Genomic DNA, 17,568 nt, shown 5'->3' with positions numbered 1-17,568 from the left:
GCCTGTGGAATTGAAGAAGACGTTCTAGGCTTCTCGAGTTTCGGCTAAGAGATCCATTCCAAGAACCGGCTCTGTAAAATTAGTAAGAAAACATCCAGAAGCCCAGTATATAGCGTCCGTGGCGATCCCACGACGGCGCAATTTCTCAAACAGGTTCAGGTTCAAATTTGTACACAGATGGAACAGGCTTTAACGCCCAAGGCAGACCATGGAGCCGTGGAATCAGAGGAAGAGTTGGAAGGACTGTGTCCTAGCGACTCGTGGTCCTGGGTAATGTGTTGCCGCTGTGCACATGTGTTAAGGCGTGGACTGTGGAGTCTGTCTTATTGCATGTTACTGGAGGTTGCATGGTACAACTCGAATAAATTACACTGTAATCTTCATACCCTGTCAGATGTTCCGTGGCTCGAACTGATATGTTGCTGTAGTCTTCTGTCAGGGCGGGGTGGCAGAATATTAGGAGACACTGTGTCCCTCAAGTGCATAGATGAGCAGCTTAGCTGTACTCTTTAAAGATCCAGGGTCAGGGTAAGACGAGAGTGAATCAGTAATGCAGGAATAGCTTCTTTCGTGTTGCTCTTGGGTCTGTTTTATGCCGTTTAGATAACTGGTGAGGGCATGCAGCAACATCTTTGCATGCACTGTCTTGATTTACTGCTTAGTACAAATTCTTAGCCCTCTTTAAAAGCAATCATTAAAAGTTCAAGCAAATCATACTTGAATTACAGCGTACCGATACACATCCCTGACCAGAAAAGCTTTGCATGAATGGAGCGTCGGTCAAGGTTATAGACCGTTATATAACAAGCAGTGTGGCCACACTTGTTCCCTCGACTCAATACATTTCTAAAGATAGGGTAGTGCTTGCCATATGAGCACGTTGAATGCATAAAAGGGCGGGTACAGTACGTCTCTGGATCAGCACAGCTCGAGGGAGTTCCTTGAAGCGCCAACGAATCGTTGCTTGTGTTTTTCCACTGGCCTTTTTCGCTAAATGCTATAATGTAATAAAGTTGTTTTCACTTGTCAATCAAAGACCTCATGCAAAATGCTGTTTTGGAAAGTTTCATTGGAACATTGGGTAACAAAATCACAATGGCAGCCCTTAGCCAGTGATAATTGTCCTGGAATTCTGTGTGTTTTCACGGCATTGGCGCCCATCCTTCCCTTCAGACACGTTCGTGCTGCAAAGCCAGTGCCTCTGCTTCACAGTAATCATGGAGCTGATGAGATAATCACATTAGAGCTAATCTGTCCGACAAAAGCACATTCTGTAGACTCGCCGATAACAGGAATGCACAAGTGATGTATGTGCCCAGCCTTGAAAGTTTCAGGGAAGTTCTGTGCACACAGGCCTAAATTCCCCAATTCTGTTGCAATGACAAAACCAGGCATTCGGGCCGTTTCTGTTGCAGCGGATTCCCTCTGGGAATTTAGGGTCTAACTTTACTGCTCCAGGAACAAGCTGTCCTCAGAGAAACAACAGGGGTTGGCTGAATGTCTCCCTCCTCCTAACCCCCGCCGTTGCCATGGAGGGTCAAGAGTCCGCATGTCTGCATGACCCAAGCTGCCGCTGTTGTCATGGTGATGCTGGCCCCTGATTGGTGGAGGTGGCCCATCCCAGATGACGCCCACCTCCCCAGTGAGAAAGCTGTACTGACTTGAGTTTCTCAACCCGATTGCTCCACATTAGGTACCACAACAGTGGGAACCAGCCAACTTTATATAAGAAAAAAGAATGATTCTAAAAGCAATGAGTTCATTTTAATCAATGCACATGCATGAACAGCTACGCTGTGTGCTTTACATTTACATTTACAGCATTTACCAGATGCCCTTATCCAGAGCGACTTACAATCAGTAGTTACAGGGACAGTCCCCCCCTGGAGCAACTTAGGGTTAAGTGTCTTGCTCAGGGACACAATGGTAGTAAGCGGGACTTGAACCCGGGTCTTCTGGTTCATAGGCGAGTGTGTTACCCCTAGGCAACTACCACCCTTTGCAGCATGGAAGAGATGATGATTGACAGTTGCAGAACTGACGTAGAGATTGCCTGAAGTCCTGTACTTTTGCTGCTCGGCCCTCCCTATGTTCTCTCAGCTGTACTTTCTGAGTTCTTAGAATACACTCACGTGTACTTTAATGTACACATGGGTATTAAATTCAGATGGCGTATCGCCAGGAGGCATTCAGAAATCGTGACCCAAACACACATGTCGCAACTGCCCGCCCGGGACACCTGCCAGCCTCCCCTACAAGCCCCGTCTTCCTGGCGATTTCTTTGACAGATAGTCAAGTCATGTGACATATGGATCTCGCTTCCTCCCTAACAAGAAATCTCTGCTGGGGCTGTTTTTCCTGGAGAAACGATCCTCACCCACCCGAAATGTTCTGAGCTGAGGAAAGACGGCAGAAACAAAGGGCCTTGTTTTTCTTTTTCTTCAGACGAGGTTACTCTAGGGCAACCCCATTTCATGTTTTTCAATGTCCGACAGGGTAGAATTCAGTTCACAACCTGAGGAAACCACTCAAGGGTCCCACTGAAGATCAGATAGACTCATGTCATGTTTTCATTTTAAAAGTGCCTGGCATTACTTTAACATAGATGTCAGAAAAGCATGGATTTAACATCTAACATCCTGGTGCTGCACGTGAGCCTGGAGCAGAATAATGGATCAGACTCAGTTTCCCGGGATTCCATCCGCTTTTCCACGACAGTGCTGGCACCACTCCAGATTTGCCACGTGAGATCAAGGAACAATGTCCACCTAGTTAACACACACACACTTACTCTTGCTCTCTCTGTATAATGGATATACGGCACATGAGACCTGAGACAAGCAGTCGTGTCCATTACTGTGTGTAGACATGTTCAAATTCACATTGTGTAGATTTTTATTTACAGCTACTATTGACATTCTTATGATCCAGTGGCACAGAGGAGCCAGACCTTATACCATCATTAGAGACAACTCAGAATAACCTTTAACATATTAAAAATGTTATAAGATCAAATAATTATGCATATTCCAATCAGATCATGTAAACATTACATCACTTTTCATTATGTTAAATTTGCACTGAAAGCTCAGTACAGGCCAAAAGTTTGGACACACCTTCTCATTCAATGTGTTTTCTTTATTTTCATGACCATTTACGTTGGTAGATTCTCACTGAAGGCATCAAAACTATGAATGAACACATGTGGAGTTATGTTCTTAACAAAAAAAGGTGAAATAACTGAAAACATGTTTTTTAATTCTACTTTCTTTAAAATAGCCGCCCTTTGCTCTGATTACTGCTTTGTACACTCTTGGCATTCTCTCAATGAGCTTCAAGAGGTCGTCACCTGAAATGGGTTTCCAACAGTCTTGAAGGAGTTCCCAGAGGTGTTTAGCACTTGTTGGCCCCTTTGCCTTCACTCTGCGGTCCAGCTCACCCCAAACCATCTGGATTGGGTTCAGGTCCGGTGAATGTGGAGGTCAGGTCTCCACTTTTTGTTAAGTACATAACTCCACATGTGTTCATTCATAGTTTTGATGCCTTCAGTGAGAATCTACCAATGTAAATGGTCATGAAAATAAAGAAAACACACTGAATGAGAAGGTGTGTCCAAACTTTTGGCCTCTACTGTATTTATACGCAAATAGAAGCTGAAGATTATGGTTAATCTTTATTCATCTTTAAATTATTACCGATGTTCTAATGATTTTTTAAGAAAATTTGCTAGGAGGACGCTGATTGGCTCCGCGGCATGTGGGCGGGGTTTGCCCCGCGCGTGACGTCAGCCGCAGAAACAGGGAAGGGTTTTCAATGAAAGCTATTCCCAGCCTGATTTAAATGCGGCTGCAGCAGCTGACAGCGCGCAGCGTCAGGGCTTCGAGATGATTCCAGTTCAAACGTGAACATAGCCGAATAGCGACGGAATAGATGGTGGTGGGAGGAGACGACGTGCTGGAGAACACGACGTCTGCAATGTACGTATCATGTGATCGCCATCTCGTTTTCTGACGCGTGGGCATTCATATTAACATGACATATGTGAAAGGATGCGTTCTGTTGCAATCGTGAGCGTGAACATCTGCACCAGCCTCACTCCATCACTGCTCGCCATCAGACCTTTGCTCAGCCTCTGCTGTCACATCCGTGTCCCGATGCTCGTCCCAGTTCCCCTCCGCGATTATGATGGCATATACTATGTTGTTATTGTTATTTTATGCATAATTGCACTGTGTCCATGGAAGTAAATGTAACGTGCATGTAAATGTAATGCTTCTGTCACCGTGACACACCTTAAAAAAATTGTGACGTGCGTGATTATTAATTATTTAATTGTCTTCAGATGAGAAAATGTGACAGAAAACACTCATGCCCTCTGATGAGGGAAATGAAGGTGCCATTGCGCATCGCAGCCATTATTAGGTTACATTATATATTACATTGTTATGATCTACCAATGCACATTCCCAGGGATGACATAAAATAACGCAACTGCTATCAAACCCTGCAAATTAAAAAAAAACAATGATTTGGATTTAATGCAAGAAATGTTGGTTCATGCAAATTTACTTCTGGTTAAATGTAACATTTGACGGTGGTTAGTTGAGGAATGAATAGGTTGTGTGTACAGCAGCTTATTTATACATGTGAAGGCTTGTCGGATGGATGTGGTGGCTCAGGGCTGCTCACGAGTGCGGTTGTTATGCACACGTGGCACTTTTGTTTGATTAAATGTAATGAGATCCAATATTTTTCTTCTGATCCCAGTACATACAAGTGTAATCTAAAAAAAAAAGTGCTGCAAAGAAACAAAATGAATTAGCATGTAACCATATTAGCAGAATGGAGCAGCGTGAGTCCCCGTGGGGCATTTTGGGGGAAATAGGTATTAAATATTAATTCCGCCGTTTTTTTATTTGGTTGTCCAGTGACATTGCTGAATTGTATTTATACCTTCCAGGTTCTCACCCCTTAGTATCAGGACAGTTTAATATTTCTGTTCATTGTTAAACACAATATCTGCCATGGGATGTTTTGTCAGCATGTGGTTCTTGTGTCTTTGTTAAAAAAAACTTAATAAAAGAAATGCTTTCCAGGTTGATTTAATCATAGTCCTCCAATGTTCCTTAAATTAAATCTAATCGCTCCCCAAATGTGCTTTATTGAAAGAGTGTGATGCTGCCCGTGGGTGCTGGGCGACCTCAGAACCCCGATTCAGCTTTTTGTCTTCGGTGCCAAGGTGGAGTCTTGCATTTCCTGACGTCCTCGTGCTCTTTCAGACCCAGACCATGAACTACGTTGGGCAGCTGGCGGGACAGGTGTTTGTGCAGGTGAAGGAACTGTACCGTGGCCTGAACCCCGCCACCCTCTCGGGCTGCATTGATGTCATCGTGGTGCGCCAGCCCGACGGGAGCCTGCAGTGCTCCCCGTTCCACGTCCGCTTTGGAAAGATGGGCGTGCTGAGGTCACGAGAGAAAGTGGTAAGTCAGGAGTCCATGAGGTGGCCCGATGTTGTCACATTCACAGGAAACCAACAGGATCAGCACCGGGGGGGGGGTCACATGTTTAGATATGTGTTGATCTAAGCATGCGCCCTGTCCTGGGGAGTTTGCACTTTTATTGCCATAATCCGTGTTTGATAAATGTTCATGTTTGACTGGACCAGGTGGACATAGAGATAAACGGAGAAGCGGTGAGTCTGCACATGAAGCTGGGGGAGAACGGCGAGGCGTTCTTCGTGAAGGAGGCCGAGAATGATCAGGTGAGGGTCCGTATAGAATTCAGTAATGTGGCGCCTTGGTAAACGCGTTCCTCTGGTTCCTTTGGTACGGTTTCTGCTGAAGCCCTTCTGGTACCAAAGGACAGGGAAATCCTGAAACCAAGGCCACAGTCCCGTCTGGAGCTCACCGCGGGCTGACCTAAGGGCGAGGCAAGGTCATCTGCCACCCTCACCACAAGCAAGTCAGAGTTTTACTGCAACATGCCAAACCAGCACGGGTTCGAGCGGCGCGTCATTTTTTACAGGCCCTGCCTCTGAGGAATCTTAAAGATGCATATCAACGGCGTATTGAATAGCTGGCCGGGTTCAGAGCGTTCGTGTGGAATGCCCCGGCTCTAATAATAAGAGCTCTCTGGCTCTGTTAACATCGAGTCCCCGTAACGAGGGCACGAATCGGCTCTGTGTCCTCCGCTCGTCCAGACAGCCCGAGGGCAGAAAGGGTCTTTTTTTTATCTCCGGCTGACCTCTTCCATGAACAACACGTTAGTGAAGAAATTACGCATGAACACAAACGTGAGTGTCATGTGTGACGGCAGCTGTGGCGGAACAAGCAGAAGCAGGTGTCAGAGCACAGAGGGACATTTTATGGATCTCGGGTTATGCCCGTATGATTCGCACCGGCCCCCTGATAGGCCGTGGCATGATTTTTTTTTTTCTTTCTTCTTCACCATTTTGAGCTGAAAGAGATTGCTGCCAGGCCGGACAGCGGGCATGATAGTTGGCGCTCTACCACGGGACAGGATTAAAAAATTTAGCAAAAGTCATCTGGGAGTTTCAGATTAAATCCTGTGCATCTCGTTTCACAGTCGATGTCATGCTACAAACATGATATTCACTTCTGATTCCAATCAAATTGGCTGACTCGTGTTGGATTTTCACGTAGGCAGATGTGCCACCCTACCTGGCCACTTCACCCATCATGTCAGAGGGCAGCGCCCTGATGGAGAGCCAGCTAGGAAAGTCCTCACTGTCTGCGGGGGACAGCACCCTGGCAAAGAAGAGGAGGAAGAGGAGAAGAAAGTCCCAGATTGACCTAAAGCGGCAGGACAATGACGAATACTCTGAGAATGAGGACATGTTCACCATCGACTTGAGCTCCGATGAAGAGATGGAGGAAAGCTGCAGGTGAGTTCTCTGTAAAAAATGCCTCATAAGTATTTACCCTGGCTGCTTTATTATTCAAACCGAAATAATTACAAAAAAAGGGCAACCAGTTTCTCATCTTCAAGATATAGACTACTAATTTATTCGTTTTTATCGTTTTAATTCATGCCTGACCTTGGTTTGAAAATAGTAGCCCTTTTCTGGGACAACCTTATTTGCACAGTCCGAAACCATAGCCTCGGCTATCCCTTCATCTGTGGCCAATTTCTGACCATAGGAATGCTATTATGTGTGTGTGTGTGTGTGTGTGTGTATTATTTTACTAATATTTGAATGGCAGGTTTAAACATCGTCAGCTTATGACGGTTTTATGTTCTGCTTATTGATGTACTTCTACGACTGTTTTTTACTAAGGCCACCCAAATTTGGGACCAAATTGGACACATTATTACAGTCCATCACCAAGCGCTGTATCTGGTGGGGTGGGGTTCAGTCGGACAGGAGAGAATTGTGCGGGATTATGCCATTTCCCGAGGAGCTGGCAATCATTCCTCAAAAAAAGACTGTCAGCGCCTGAAAGCTTCTTTCAAAATAAATGTCAACGGGGGGTGCGTTTGAAGCGTTTGGGGATGTTGCCAGTGTGTAATTGCTCTGCTACATGCAAAAGAGGGTTTAGATGAGGGTAGCGAATATCAAATCAGCCCGGGCTTGTTGTAGCGAGTCCTGTTTGCTTGATCTTTGTTGGCGACTTAATGAGTTTGCGTTTCTTGACAGACTAGTCCCTCGATTCTCTCAGCTGTGTGTGTTTGTTCATTTTCAGTTAAGCAAGGCGCGGGGAACCTTCTAGAAATGGCCCCCACTCGCTGTGTGTAAACAGTCACCCTGTCCTAAAGTTTTCCACGAAGTCCTGGAAACTGCGCCAGTTCTTCTCCACAGTTCGGGGGGTTTTGTGTGTTCACTTGGATGTCAGTCACAGTATCATCTGACCTCTGAATACACACACACACACACACACACATATAAAAAGTCATTTGACACATTTAATTTCTAGCACTGTCCTTGAGCTGATTTATTTAGTATGACTATAAAAAGTCTTCTACATATGTTGACATGAAAAGTCCTTTTAAATGCAAGCTACTCCTGAGTTGGTTGCTCTGTGCTGAACTTTTTTTCTGAGATTTTAAGCACCTCCATGGAAATCGCCCGAATCCTTTCAGCACGACAGCAATTCTGCCCATTTGCACATGAATGCCAAGCCAGTTTCAGAGAAAAGTCACCTTCCAAGAAATTGCAGTGCCGCTGCTTTTGGAAGCCCATATTCCCTGCAGTCCAAGTGACCCGGTGCACAAAGGACATCGCAAGAATGCCTGTTTCCCAGAGGGTAGCGTTCTTAAAGCAACAGCGTTCCCCTTCGGTCTTTGCTGAGTGGATTTGGAATTTTGTGTCCAACAGAGATTCCCCGTGTGACTTCCATGAAAATGTGGTGAAAGGGAGCAGTTCAAATACCACATTTGTACAGAGAACAGGATATCCACACCCTGCTGAGAACTGGGCACGCACAAAAAGGTATACTGCAGATATACTGTTGTTTTTGTAAAAATGTTTTTTTAAAAATGCTCAGAATTTAGTTGCTTTACAGCGCTCAAGTGCCATTCTGTCTTAATTCTTTATTAACCACAGCACACTGATGGAGCAGACCTGCACCCTGCCCATCCCAGCCGGCAGTGGCCTCTCCATATCCTGCCCTCCTGAGACGTCAGTCTTCCTGTCCACACACAGGTAACCTATAATAGAGCACAGAGTGTCCCTAAACGGAAAATGTAAATGCAACATGTCATATAAGGCCAGTCTTAAACCTCATATGACAAAATGTGGTCATGTAAATAACAGACACATACAAACATATCTGTTAGACACATATAAATGTTATACATACATACACACACACATACAGACACACACACACATATGTGTGTGTGTGTGTGTGTGTGTGTGTATATATATAAATATATACACATATATATATATATACACACACACACACACACACACAATGCATTGTTACATGCACTCAATTCAAGAAATTCACATATTAACATGAGTAAAGTAAGACTGTTGAAACCATGCATATGACACATATGAACACATTTTACGTTGCACAAAGGAATTCTCAGAAATTTTTTTTTTAAAATGGATGTTTCAATGTTAGGGTGTCTGGATGAATGACATCAGTCTCCCTCTCCCAGCAGTCCCAACATTTCCCTACCCTCCACTCCGAAGAGCGACTCGGAGCTTTTGAACAGCCAGATGGACAAGGGCAAGGCGGACAACCCTGAGATGCTGTGGGCCTGGGGAGAGCTTCCGCACGCTGCCAAGGTGCAGGCAACATCCTCTGCACTGCGATCATGCTGAGATAATACATACCACAATATGCACTGCCTGTATTTATTGGAGAGGATGACATTAATCTGTGGCTATTTTGGCTCATGCAGCCAGCATTTGCCCACCAGAAGCCAGATCCTGTGACGGTGGCCCCGGTTTCTATACCAGTGTCAGAGAGCACTCACTTCAGAGCCATTGTCGGGGACTACGTGTCTGAGGCCCAGGACAACTGCCCAGCACATACATCAACCTACAGCCCAGAGCTGAGGGAAGCCCAGGCAGGGGCCACAGCTGCTCCTTCTCTGGACGTGGAGGCAATTGGAGCTGTAGCTCGTCTTCTGACAGACCTGGAGGACGGTCGCCAAAGCCCCTCTTCCTGTTCTCGGCCAATCAGCAAGACAGACTCGCCATCCAAGAGGAGAGGTATGGACAGAATATAGTGATGGCAAAGCGGTTTGCTAACAAGCGTTAACACATGTTTTCTGTTGACAGATAAGAGGAGTCATCATCTTGGCTCCGATGGGATCTACCTGGACGACATCACGGAGCTGGAGCCTGAGGTGGCAGCACTTTACTTTCCAAAAAGGTAAATTGGAACCATATTGAAGCATTAGAGCGCATTGGAGCCATGTCAGTTCACATTTCAACTGGCAGAGCATTCATTTGTGTGCCTCTTGGCATTGTGGAGCAGATGCAAAGGTTGGAGTGGGCTTTTAATTTCGAAATCTCGAACTCACAAACGTGCGTTGCTCTGCAGTGAAGGAGCTGGTTCAGTTAAGACTTGCCAAGAGGTGCGTAGTGCCAACCAGTCGCCGCAGTCTGTGGGCAGCAGTGGGATGGACAGTGGCGTGGACAGCTACTCTGATCAGACCAGAGACATGCCCTCTATCGCCATCTCCCTGTGTGGAGGACTAACAGACAGCATGGAGATAACTAGTGGTATGAAACATAGTCTGGCCTGGCTTTTATCCATTCGATGTGCATCCAGTCTACTATTAACACATTTAAATATGATTAAAATGTACAGAGCAATTTCAGGAAAAAGCAATATCATATGAGGAGTTTGCTGAGAATCCCTCAATCATTGATGATCCAAATCTGGTTGTGAGGATTGGAACAAAGTAAGTGACAAACCCTGTATCATACCAGTTCATATACAGCATTTGTGGGTTTTTTTCTCTCTTACGAATTAAACGTCAATCTTTTTTAGATATTACAACTGGCCAACAGCTGCTCCGCTAATGCTGGCAATGCAGGTTTTCCAGAAACCTCTCCCAAAGGTAGACTACCGTCACATGCGTCTACTATTAGAATCCCTATGCAAGTAAGGATTCAAATAGGAGACTGAAGTCTTGGTAAAATACAATGAAAGCATTGTATTGCTTTAAAAACATAAAAATGCAATATTTGGTTATGTTTGCAATATTTGCATATTGGTTCACTTGAATACATGCAATATTTGCAATTTTGAGGTCTATAGCAGTCGCAAAAGCATTTCACTGCATATCATACCATGTATGACTGTGTATGTGACAAAAATAATTAGAATTTGAATATATGGATTGAAACAACATCATTTAACCTACAAGCAATTTTACCATACTGCTGTAAGACTATGCAATTTAAAAGTGATCTATATATAATCTTTAAGCAGACACTTATTAAGTCCCCATTAATACCCTATATTATAAGCAATGCAAAGTCTTTGTGTTCCAGGCTCAGTCTGTGTCTTGGTCTAAGTCCATTTGTCCTTCATAATGTCTAGCTATAATATGTTAAAAGTTAAAAGCCTAGTTAACTTGTCTCTTGTTTCTTCTCCCCCTTTAATTCCCTTCCGTCCCATACTCCATTTTTATCGTGTCTTGTGAAGTACTCATGTCTCAGTTATGTGTACTCAGCCGTGGGTTTCCTGGCATACTGTATGCCCACCCTGTTCGGCCCTGGTCCTGTACGCTTTATGTGTGTCTGTGATGCTGCATGCCCGTTTTCGTGTGTTTCTTTTTATTTATTTCATTTAGTTGGATTGTGTATGGTTCCATTTTTTGACTTTTGAGTTTGAGCATCGGGGCCCTCTGTGCCTTTTCTCTAGGCTGCAGTGGAGAACGTCATGAAGGAGAAAATGCCTAAGAAAGGAGGGCGGTGGTGGTTCTCCTGGCGGGGCAGGGGCAACAGCGCAAAAATGGTAAAATAATAATCTTAAAAAATAAACATATACTAGAAATATTTTAGGAGATGAATTATTAAACCTATATGCTACCTTAAAGGAATCAGCATCAGAAAAGGGAGCTGAAGAGAGTGGAAGCATCAACCCAGGACCCAGGTAACAGAAGCTTCCCAATAGAAATAAAATGAGAATGAATCTGAGATGCTTATACAGTTGCACATTTACACTTCATTGCACTTCATTATGCACGTTTTTATGTGATAAAAATGTCAAACTATCGTCAGGATGAAAGACGATTCCTCCAGTGAAGAGGAGGGCCGAGCTGCCAGACTAAGCTCTGTGCCCATAAAGCCTGACCCTGTGCCCACGCCCGCCATCGTGTGCTACCAGAAGACCCTGCGTCTGACTTCCGAACAGCTGGTGAGCATCCAGTAGATGTCCGGTTAATGTCCAGGCGTCACCACAGATGTCAGAGAAACATTTGACTGTGTCTCCAGGCGCACCTGCAGTTGCAAGACGGTCCCAACAGTGTGATCTTCAGCGTCACGACGCAGTACCAGGGCACCTGCCGATGCGAGGGCACCATTTATCTGTGGAACTGGGATGACAAGATTGTCATCTCGGACATCGATGGCACCATCACCAGGTTAGCCAGAGCTTATATTCTAATCACTCACTGACATATCGGGAGCCAGTTTTCTACAATGTTGTTGAGAGTGTTCCTTGTGCCCCTGCAGGTCTGACACCCTAGGGCACATCCTCCCGACCTTGGGCAAGGACTGGACACACCAGGGCATCGCCCGGCTCTACCACAAAGTCAGCCAGTAAGTCTGTTGGCGTGGACCACAGAATGAAGAACACCAGGTCCATAATCTTACTCTCCACCAACTCACTGTCACACAGGAACGGCTACAAGTTCATGTACTGCTCCGCCCGTGCTATCGGCATGGCAGACCTGACGCGCGGCTACCTCAACTGGGTGAATGAGAGGGGGACCATGCTGCCCCAGGGTCCCGTGCTGCTCAGTCCCAGCAGCCTTTTCTCTGCCTTTCACAGGTACAGTCGGATACCCTCAAACACAATGAACATGATGAATCGCCTGGAACTGAGCACGGTGCCTTCTTCTTTATTTCAGGGAGGTCATTGAGAAGAAGCCAGAGAAGTTCAAAATCGAGTGCCTGACTGACATCAAGCAACTCTTTTATCCCAACACAGAGCCGTTCTATGCTGCATTTGGGAACAGACCTACAGTATGAACCACTGAAGACCCTTATTGTTATTTACATTCATTTCAATGTATTAATCTAATACTTGTTTTTCCATGATTTATTTCTTACAATGTTTAACTTAACAATCACTCTCATTTGTTTTCCTGAAGGATGTGTATTCCTACAAAGAAGTTGGAGTACCTTTAAACAGAATATTCACTGTTAATCCAAAAGGAGAACTTATTCAGGAACACGCCAAAACCAATATTTCATCGTAAGTGCACAGTATATTTTCTTCTGGTCTATTCCATGCTTTTCCATGCTACTGGGTTAAATAATGAACCTTCATCTATCTATCTTTTTAACACATCAGAGAAAATGCGTACTGTTCTGTGGTTCACAGTTATGGGCGTCTATGTGAGGTGGTGGATCACGTCTTTCCGCTCATGGTCCGAGGGAACACGTCAGACTTTCCATGCTCAGACTACAGCACGTTCACCTACTGGAGGGATCAGATACCTGAGGTGGACGGTCAGGCGGACACGCCCATAGATACCAGCTGAGCATAAAGAGTGTGTTGACTCTGACACTATCACACCAACCGTGTGCACACAGAGGGAACTGCACTGCAATGCAATACCTCTACTCAATGGAGCAAAAAAATGTACAATAATAATAAGATTTTTATCTGGCAGATGCTAAATGCAAGGTGGCCCTCTAGTGCCAATTTGCTGAAGTTGCCAAGAATGTTTTGGGCCTGGTAAATGCGCAGTTTATTTTTGTTGTTTTTCTGTGAATACATTTTCCGAGAAAATTATACATAAGCGGGTAATCACAGCTGACACAAAAGTGCTCAGAAAACAGTTCATTATTATAACATGCAGTCATCCAGAATCAGGGCCTGTGTTAATAAGTCTAAAAGGATTTTGCACATCCAAAACTTTTTTTTGCATGCTGCAAATCAGACCTTAAAAGCATAAAATTTCGAAATAGCTCTATAAGGCAGCAGAATGCCTCAGGTCTGTAGGAATATCTTTAAAAATTACATTTATAATTCCAATATGAGAATAAGATATGGTTTATTATTGCTAGCAAGTACAACTGCAGTTGACTTTTCAGCCCCTAATTTATTATCCCTAATTTACCTAATTTATTATCACCAGTGCTTAGTAGCATTCCTTAAAATGACTAAAAGATATTTATGTGGGGTTCTATCTCAGGCTGATGATGAACAAGATGCATAACCTCAGCACTTTTGAGTCTGTCAGGTATACATGACGGATCAGGTAATAATGCTCACCCTAGAACAATGCAATGGAAACTCAGGGTGTCTTACTTCTACTCTCCTGTGGTGCCATCTATGTATGTGAGTGCATGATCAAATGACTAAATCAAAAAAAATTTATGTGTTTGTATTGCTTGGTTTAAATGTGCCCTAATATAAAGTCTTTTTGTTGATTTTTGGTTTTACTGAATAACACAGAAAGCTAATTTATTAATTTTTAACATGTTTTTTTTGTGAGACGTGAATGGAGACGGAGAGATGTGTACAGTGAAGGGACAGGGACTTCGGTAGATGGCAAGCAATGAATTAGGAACTAAAGAGAAATGTGCCTACCTATGTCCATGTGTCTTTACACCGACAGGCCGCTTGTGAAAATATAGTCCGTCTGCAGCTATTTCGAGGCACCATCCTACATGGTAATAGTTAAAAAAATATGTAAAAGAGCTAATTCCTGTGCTAATATGCAAGGGAAAAAATATTTGTTTGTGTAATTTATGCATTTGGTGAATATAATGTCTGAAATGCAGCGTGTACATTTTTTAAACTTAACTCTTTAAAACCATTACACTGTGAGGTCCCATCACTATTTCTCAACACGCCTCAGTAATTTATACGTTGACCCTGAAGAGTTTGTTCATTAGGCAGTGCCACTGTTTAGCATTGTGTAGGACTGTGTGTGTATGTTGTGAGTGGAATTAATATTCTTTCTATGAAAGACATTGTTGCCTTGGTTCTGGCTGACATAATTTCTCTGTTGAGCTGTGCAAAACAATGAAAGTGTTAAAATGCAAATATGTAAGTTAAATGTCCTGCAAATAAATGCATAAACAATTTGTCGTCCGGGATTTGTCCTCATTTTAATGGCCTTTAATGAGTTATGAAGCTTCTTCCATGTCCACAGATCTTTATTTTCCCTTTTCCCTGAAATAATCGGCTGAAATAAACAGCATTAACATTCGTAACATTAGTATTGTTCTGAGCCATGTTGTATGAATTAAAACAGGTTTGGATTAGACTGTGTACAGTAAATGCTAATAATTTATCTAATAATGACTGGCAAAGCATTGTAACTAGTTGCCACTGAATGACTATAAAAAAAATAATAAAAAAAAATTCAGGTTTTAATAAAAGGAAGGTGTCCGTACCCAGTTTCTCCACAGCCTCAACACACACACTTGAGCACATGCTGCCATTGTATGTTGCAGCAATGATGTACAGAGCAGTTTTTACCAGAATCAGCCCATCTCCATCCTACAACACGGAACAGGGGAACATTTGTGTATACAGTAATTATACAGTATATAAAGGTACAAGAGCCAAAGTAACAGATGGGCTTTAAGCGGAAATCACGCCACCTAAACGTATGTTTAAAGATTAAAGACGTTCCGATAGCTCGAACGCGACAGGTGTTCTGCCCTTTTTTGCTGCCTGCCAGAAACTGCTTCTAAGCGCTACAGCGCATGCGCACGTCCACATTACGCCGTAAATCTCCAAACGCAGGAGGTTTTTATTACTCTTGCTTGTTTGCATGTTAGTTTCAACGTAGTTTATCTTAAACACTATTAATGATTTGTTATATCTGAGTTTATTTCGTGCATTAGACACATCGAGGTGATTGTTATTATACTGTTTGCGTTCTGACACACTTCGAATTCTGTACGAATGGGATGAAATTCTACCATTAAACTTCGGTGTACACGTGTATTTCACTTGCTTGATGGGACTACTTTAAACATTTTACATTTACATTTTAAATATTACATTTACATAAAAAAGTAAGTCTTCGTTGTTGTTTAACCTAGAATTACATTTGTTCGATAAAAAATACACCATCTTTTGAGAACGAGGTCTGCGTGTCCACGTCTTAAGAGTCAAGTAAGGCAGAGTTGTTTTTGTTGGTGAAAGAACGTCGTTATTCCAAACGTATGCGACTGGATTGGATTGATTTCGATTTTGCATGGCAGTGATTCGATGTCTGGCGATATTTCAACTGTTACTGCAATGCAATGCAATTCTATTCAGTATCAGCCTGCATGATCAATATTTTCAATAGAGTGTAACATAAGATGAGTTGAGTGGAATTTATTTAATTTGAAATGTGTAATTGTTATTTTAAAAAAACGTAATGTTTTGGGGAGAAACTGCAAAAAAATGTTTTACAATGTAAAAAAAATGTCAAAGCACATTCGTCTGCACAAGAAACACTAAAAACTACAGGAAGCATTTTCTGGCAGCATAAAACGACGTAAAGTTATTTTTATAGCATAAATCCGTATACAGATGTCCATTCAGGAGTGTGTGGGTAGGAAATTTTGGCAACGTAGCCAAAAAAAGGCAGAGCGCGGCCGGCGCGGGTGTGACGTCACTGCGCAGCTGCGCGAGCTAGGTACGTAAAGGTACGTAAACATGTGTACGTTTTCGTGCCAGACAACCGGCATCGTGACCTACGCGCTTGCAGTAAACCGACCGACTGTCGGCTCGCACGCAGACGTACGACGTTCGGTTCAAGCGCAGGCCCTGTCGTCTTGTCGCCGTCTGATGCTCGAAGGAGTTCAAGATCCGTTGGATTTGACCGTGAGAAAGCTTTAAAAAAAAAAAGAATCACAAAAGAAAAAAGTATCTGTTGTGAAACTGGCAACGACCCATATTTGCGTGTGATTTTTTTTTCTTCTTTTCTTACCCGAAATCGGTGAGACGCGGCCAGGACGGCGCCTCCGTTTAGGTCTATGATCGCCGCGTCTTCCACGTGTCTGGTGTCGAGAAGACACGCGTTTAGAAAAGCCTGGAAGTGGCTCATGTCGTCTCTGCCCGCGTCCCTAGCAACGTCCCAAGCCACTCCGCTGCTCCCCCGGGTGACCTTCTGAATACACACTCGCCTGTGAACCAGAAGATCCAGGTTCAAATCCCACTTACTACCATTGTGTCCCTGAGCAAGACACTTAACCCTAAATTGCTCCAGGGGGGACTGTCCCTGTAACTACTAATTGTAAGTCGCTCTGGAGAAGGGCGTATGATAAATGCCGTAAATGTAAAGAACCCACAGAAGGCTGATTAAACCAATCCAGAGTAGAAAATGTGACGCAGTGTTGCTGTTAAAGTGAAGTGATTGTCATTGTGAGACACTGTGTCACCGTGTGCTGTGCTGCAATGAAATGTGTCCTCTGCATTTATCCCATCACCCTTGGTGAGCAGTGGGCAGCCATGACAGGCGCCTAGGGGGCAGTGTGTGGGGACGGTGCTTTGCTCAGTGGCACCTTGGCGGTTGGGGATTCATAAATGACATGCCTTTACACACAAGCAGAAAAAAAATACTTTGCTAGGTTTTAGGAGCTGGTTTTAGCACAGTCTGGACTCCATGGTGGTTATGGAGGCCATTTTGAAGAAAGTGAAGTATGTTTGAATCAGTTTTTCCCAGTCGCTTTCTTTTCACCTTCATGACTTTGTTCAGTTGTCATCATCAAAAGCAGCTTCATGAGATGCTCGTTTACACAAGTGAATGATTAGAAAGTCTTCAGCATCCTCGTTGTCTAAGGATGTACTCACACTAGGCAGTTTGAACCGTGCCCGAGTTCGTTTGACTAGTGTGAGTGCTCCGAGCCGGCCCTGGCCCGGTTGGAAGAGGAGTGCCAGAGCACGGTTCAGTTGG

At 43.9% G+C, this 17,568-nt stretch overlaps 2 protein-coding genes across 4 annotated transcripts; one reads left to right on the top strand and one right to left on the bottom strand.

Annotated features, from left to right (window-relative positions):
- Positions 1–3,788: 3,788 nt before the first annotated feature.
- Positions 3,789–14,762, top strand: lpin1a (lipin 1a). Of its 3 annotated transcripts, none has more exons than XM_028989630.1 (21): positions 3,789–3,977; positions 5,280–5,480; positions 5,666–5,761; positions 6,663–6,904; positions 8,336–8,449; positions 8,564–8,662; positions 9,133–9,259; positions 9,376–9,688; positions 9,758–9,851; positions 10,023–10,204; positions 10,293–10,386; positions 10,476–10,545; positions 11,355–11,447; positions 11,530–11,585; positions 11,714–11,849; positions 11,927–12,075; positions 12,167–12,253; positions 12,333–12,485; positions 12,565–12,679; positions 12,808–12,911; positions 13,041–14,762. In XM_028989630.1, exons 2-21 carry the CDS (start codon positions 5,289–5,291, stop codon positions 13,198–13,200), a joined length of 2,676 nt encoding a protein of 891 aa, XP_028845463.1. In that variant the 5' UTR covers positions 3,789–3,977; positions 5,280–5,288; the 3' UTR covers positions 13,201–14,762. The 3 variants fall into 3 exon arrangements, with proteins under 3 accessions (XP_028845463.1, XP_028845454.1, XP_028845472.1); XM_028989621.1 differs by having other exon boundaries at positions 9,130–9,259; XM_028989639.1 differs by lacking the exon at positions 3,789–3,977 and having other exon boundaries at positions 5,459–5,480; positions 6,667–6,904; positions 9,130–9,259.
- On the bottom strand, positions 14,763–16,738 carry pfn4 (profilin family member 4). The gene is made up of 4 exons (XM_028989652.1): positions 16,603–16,738; positions 16,371–16,505; positions 15,068–15,173; positions 14,763–14,856 (listed from the first exon to the last, which is right to left on the bottom strand). Exons 1-4 carry the CDS (start codon positions 16,717–16,719, stop codon positions 14,828–14,830), a joined length of 387 nt encoding a protein of 128 aa, XP_028845485.1. The 5' UTR covers positions 16,720–16,738; the 3' UTR covers positions 14,763–14,827.
- Between the last annotated feature and the right edge of the window lie 830 nt (positions 16,739–17,568).

The sequence above is a fragment of the Denticeps clupeoides genome, chromosome 1 (genome assembly GCF_900700375.1).
Source record: "Denticeps clupeoides chromosome 1, fDenClu1.1, whole genome shotgun sequence".
Taxonomy (NCBI): Eukaryota; Metazoa; Chordata; class Actinopteri; order Clupeiformes; family Denticipitidae; genus Denticeps; species Denticeps clupeoides.
The sequence above is the reverse complement of the archived record's forward strand: the minus strand, read 5'-3'. Positions and strand labels throughout refer to the sequence as shown.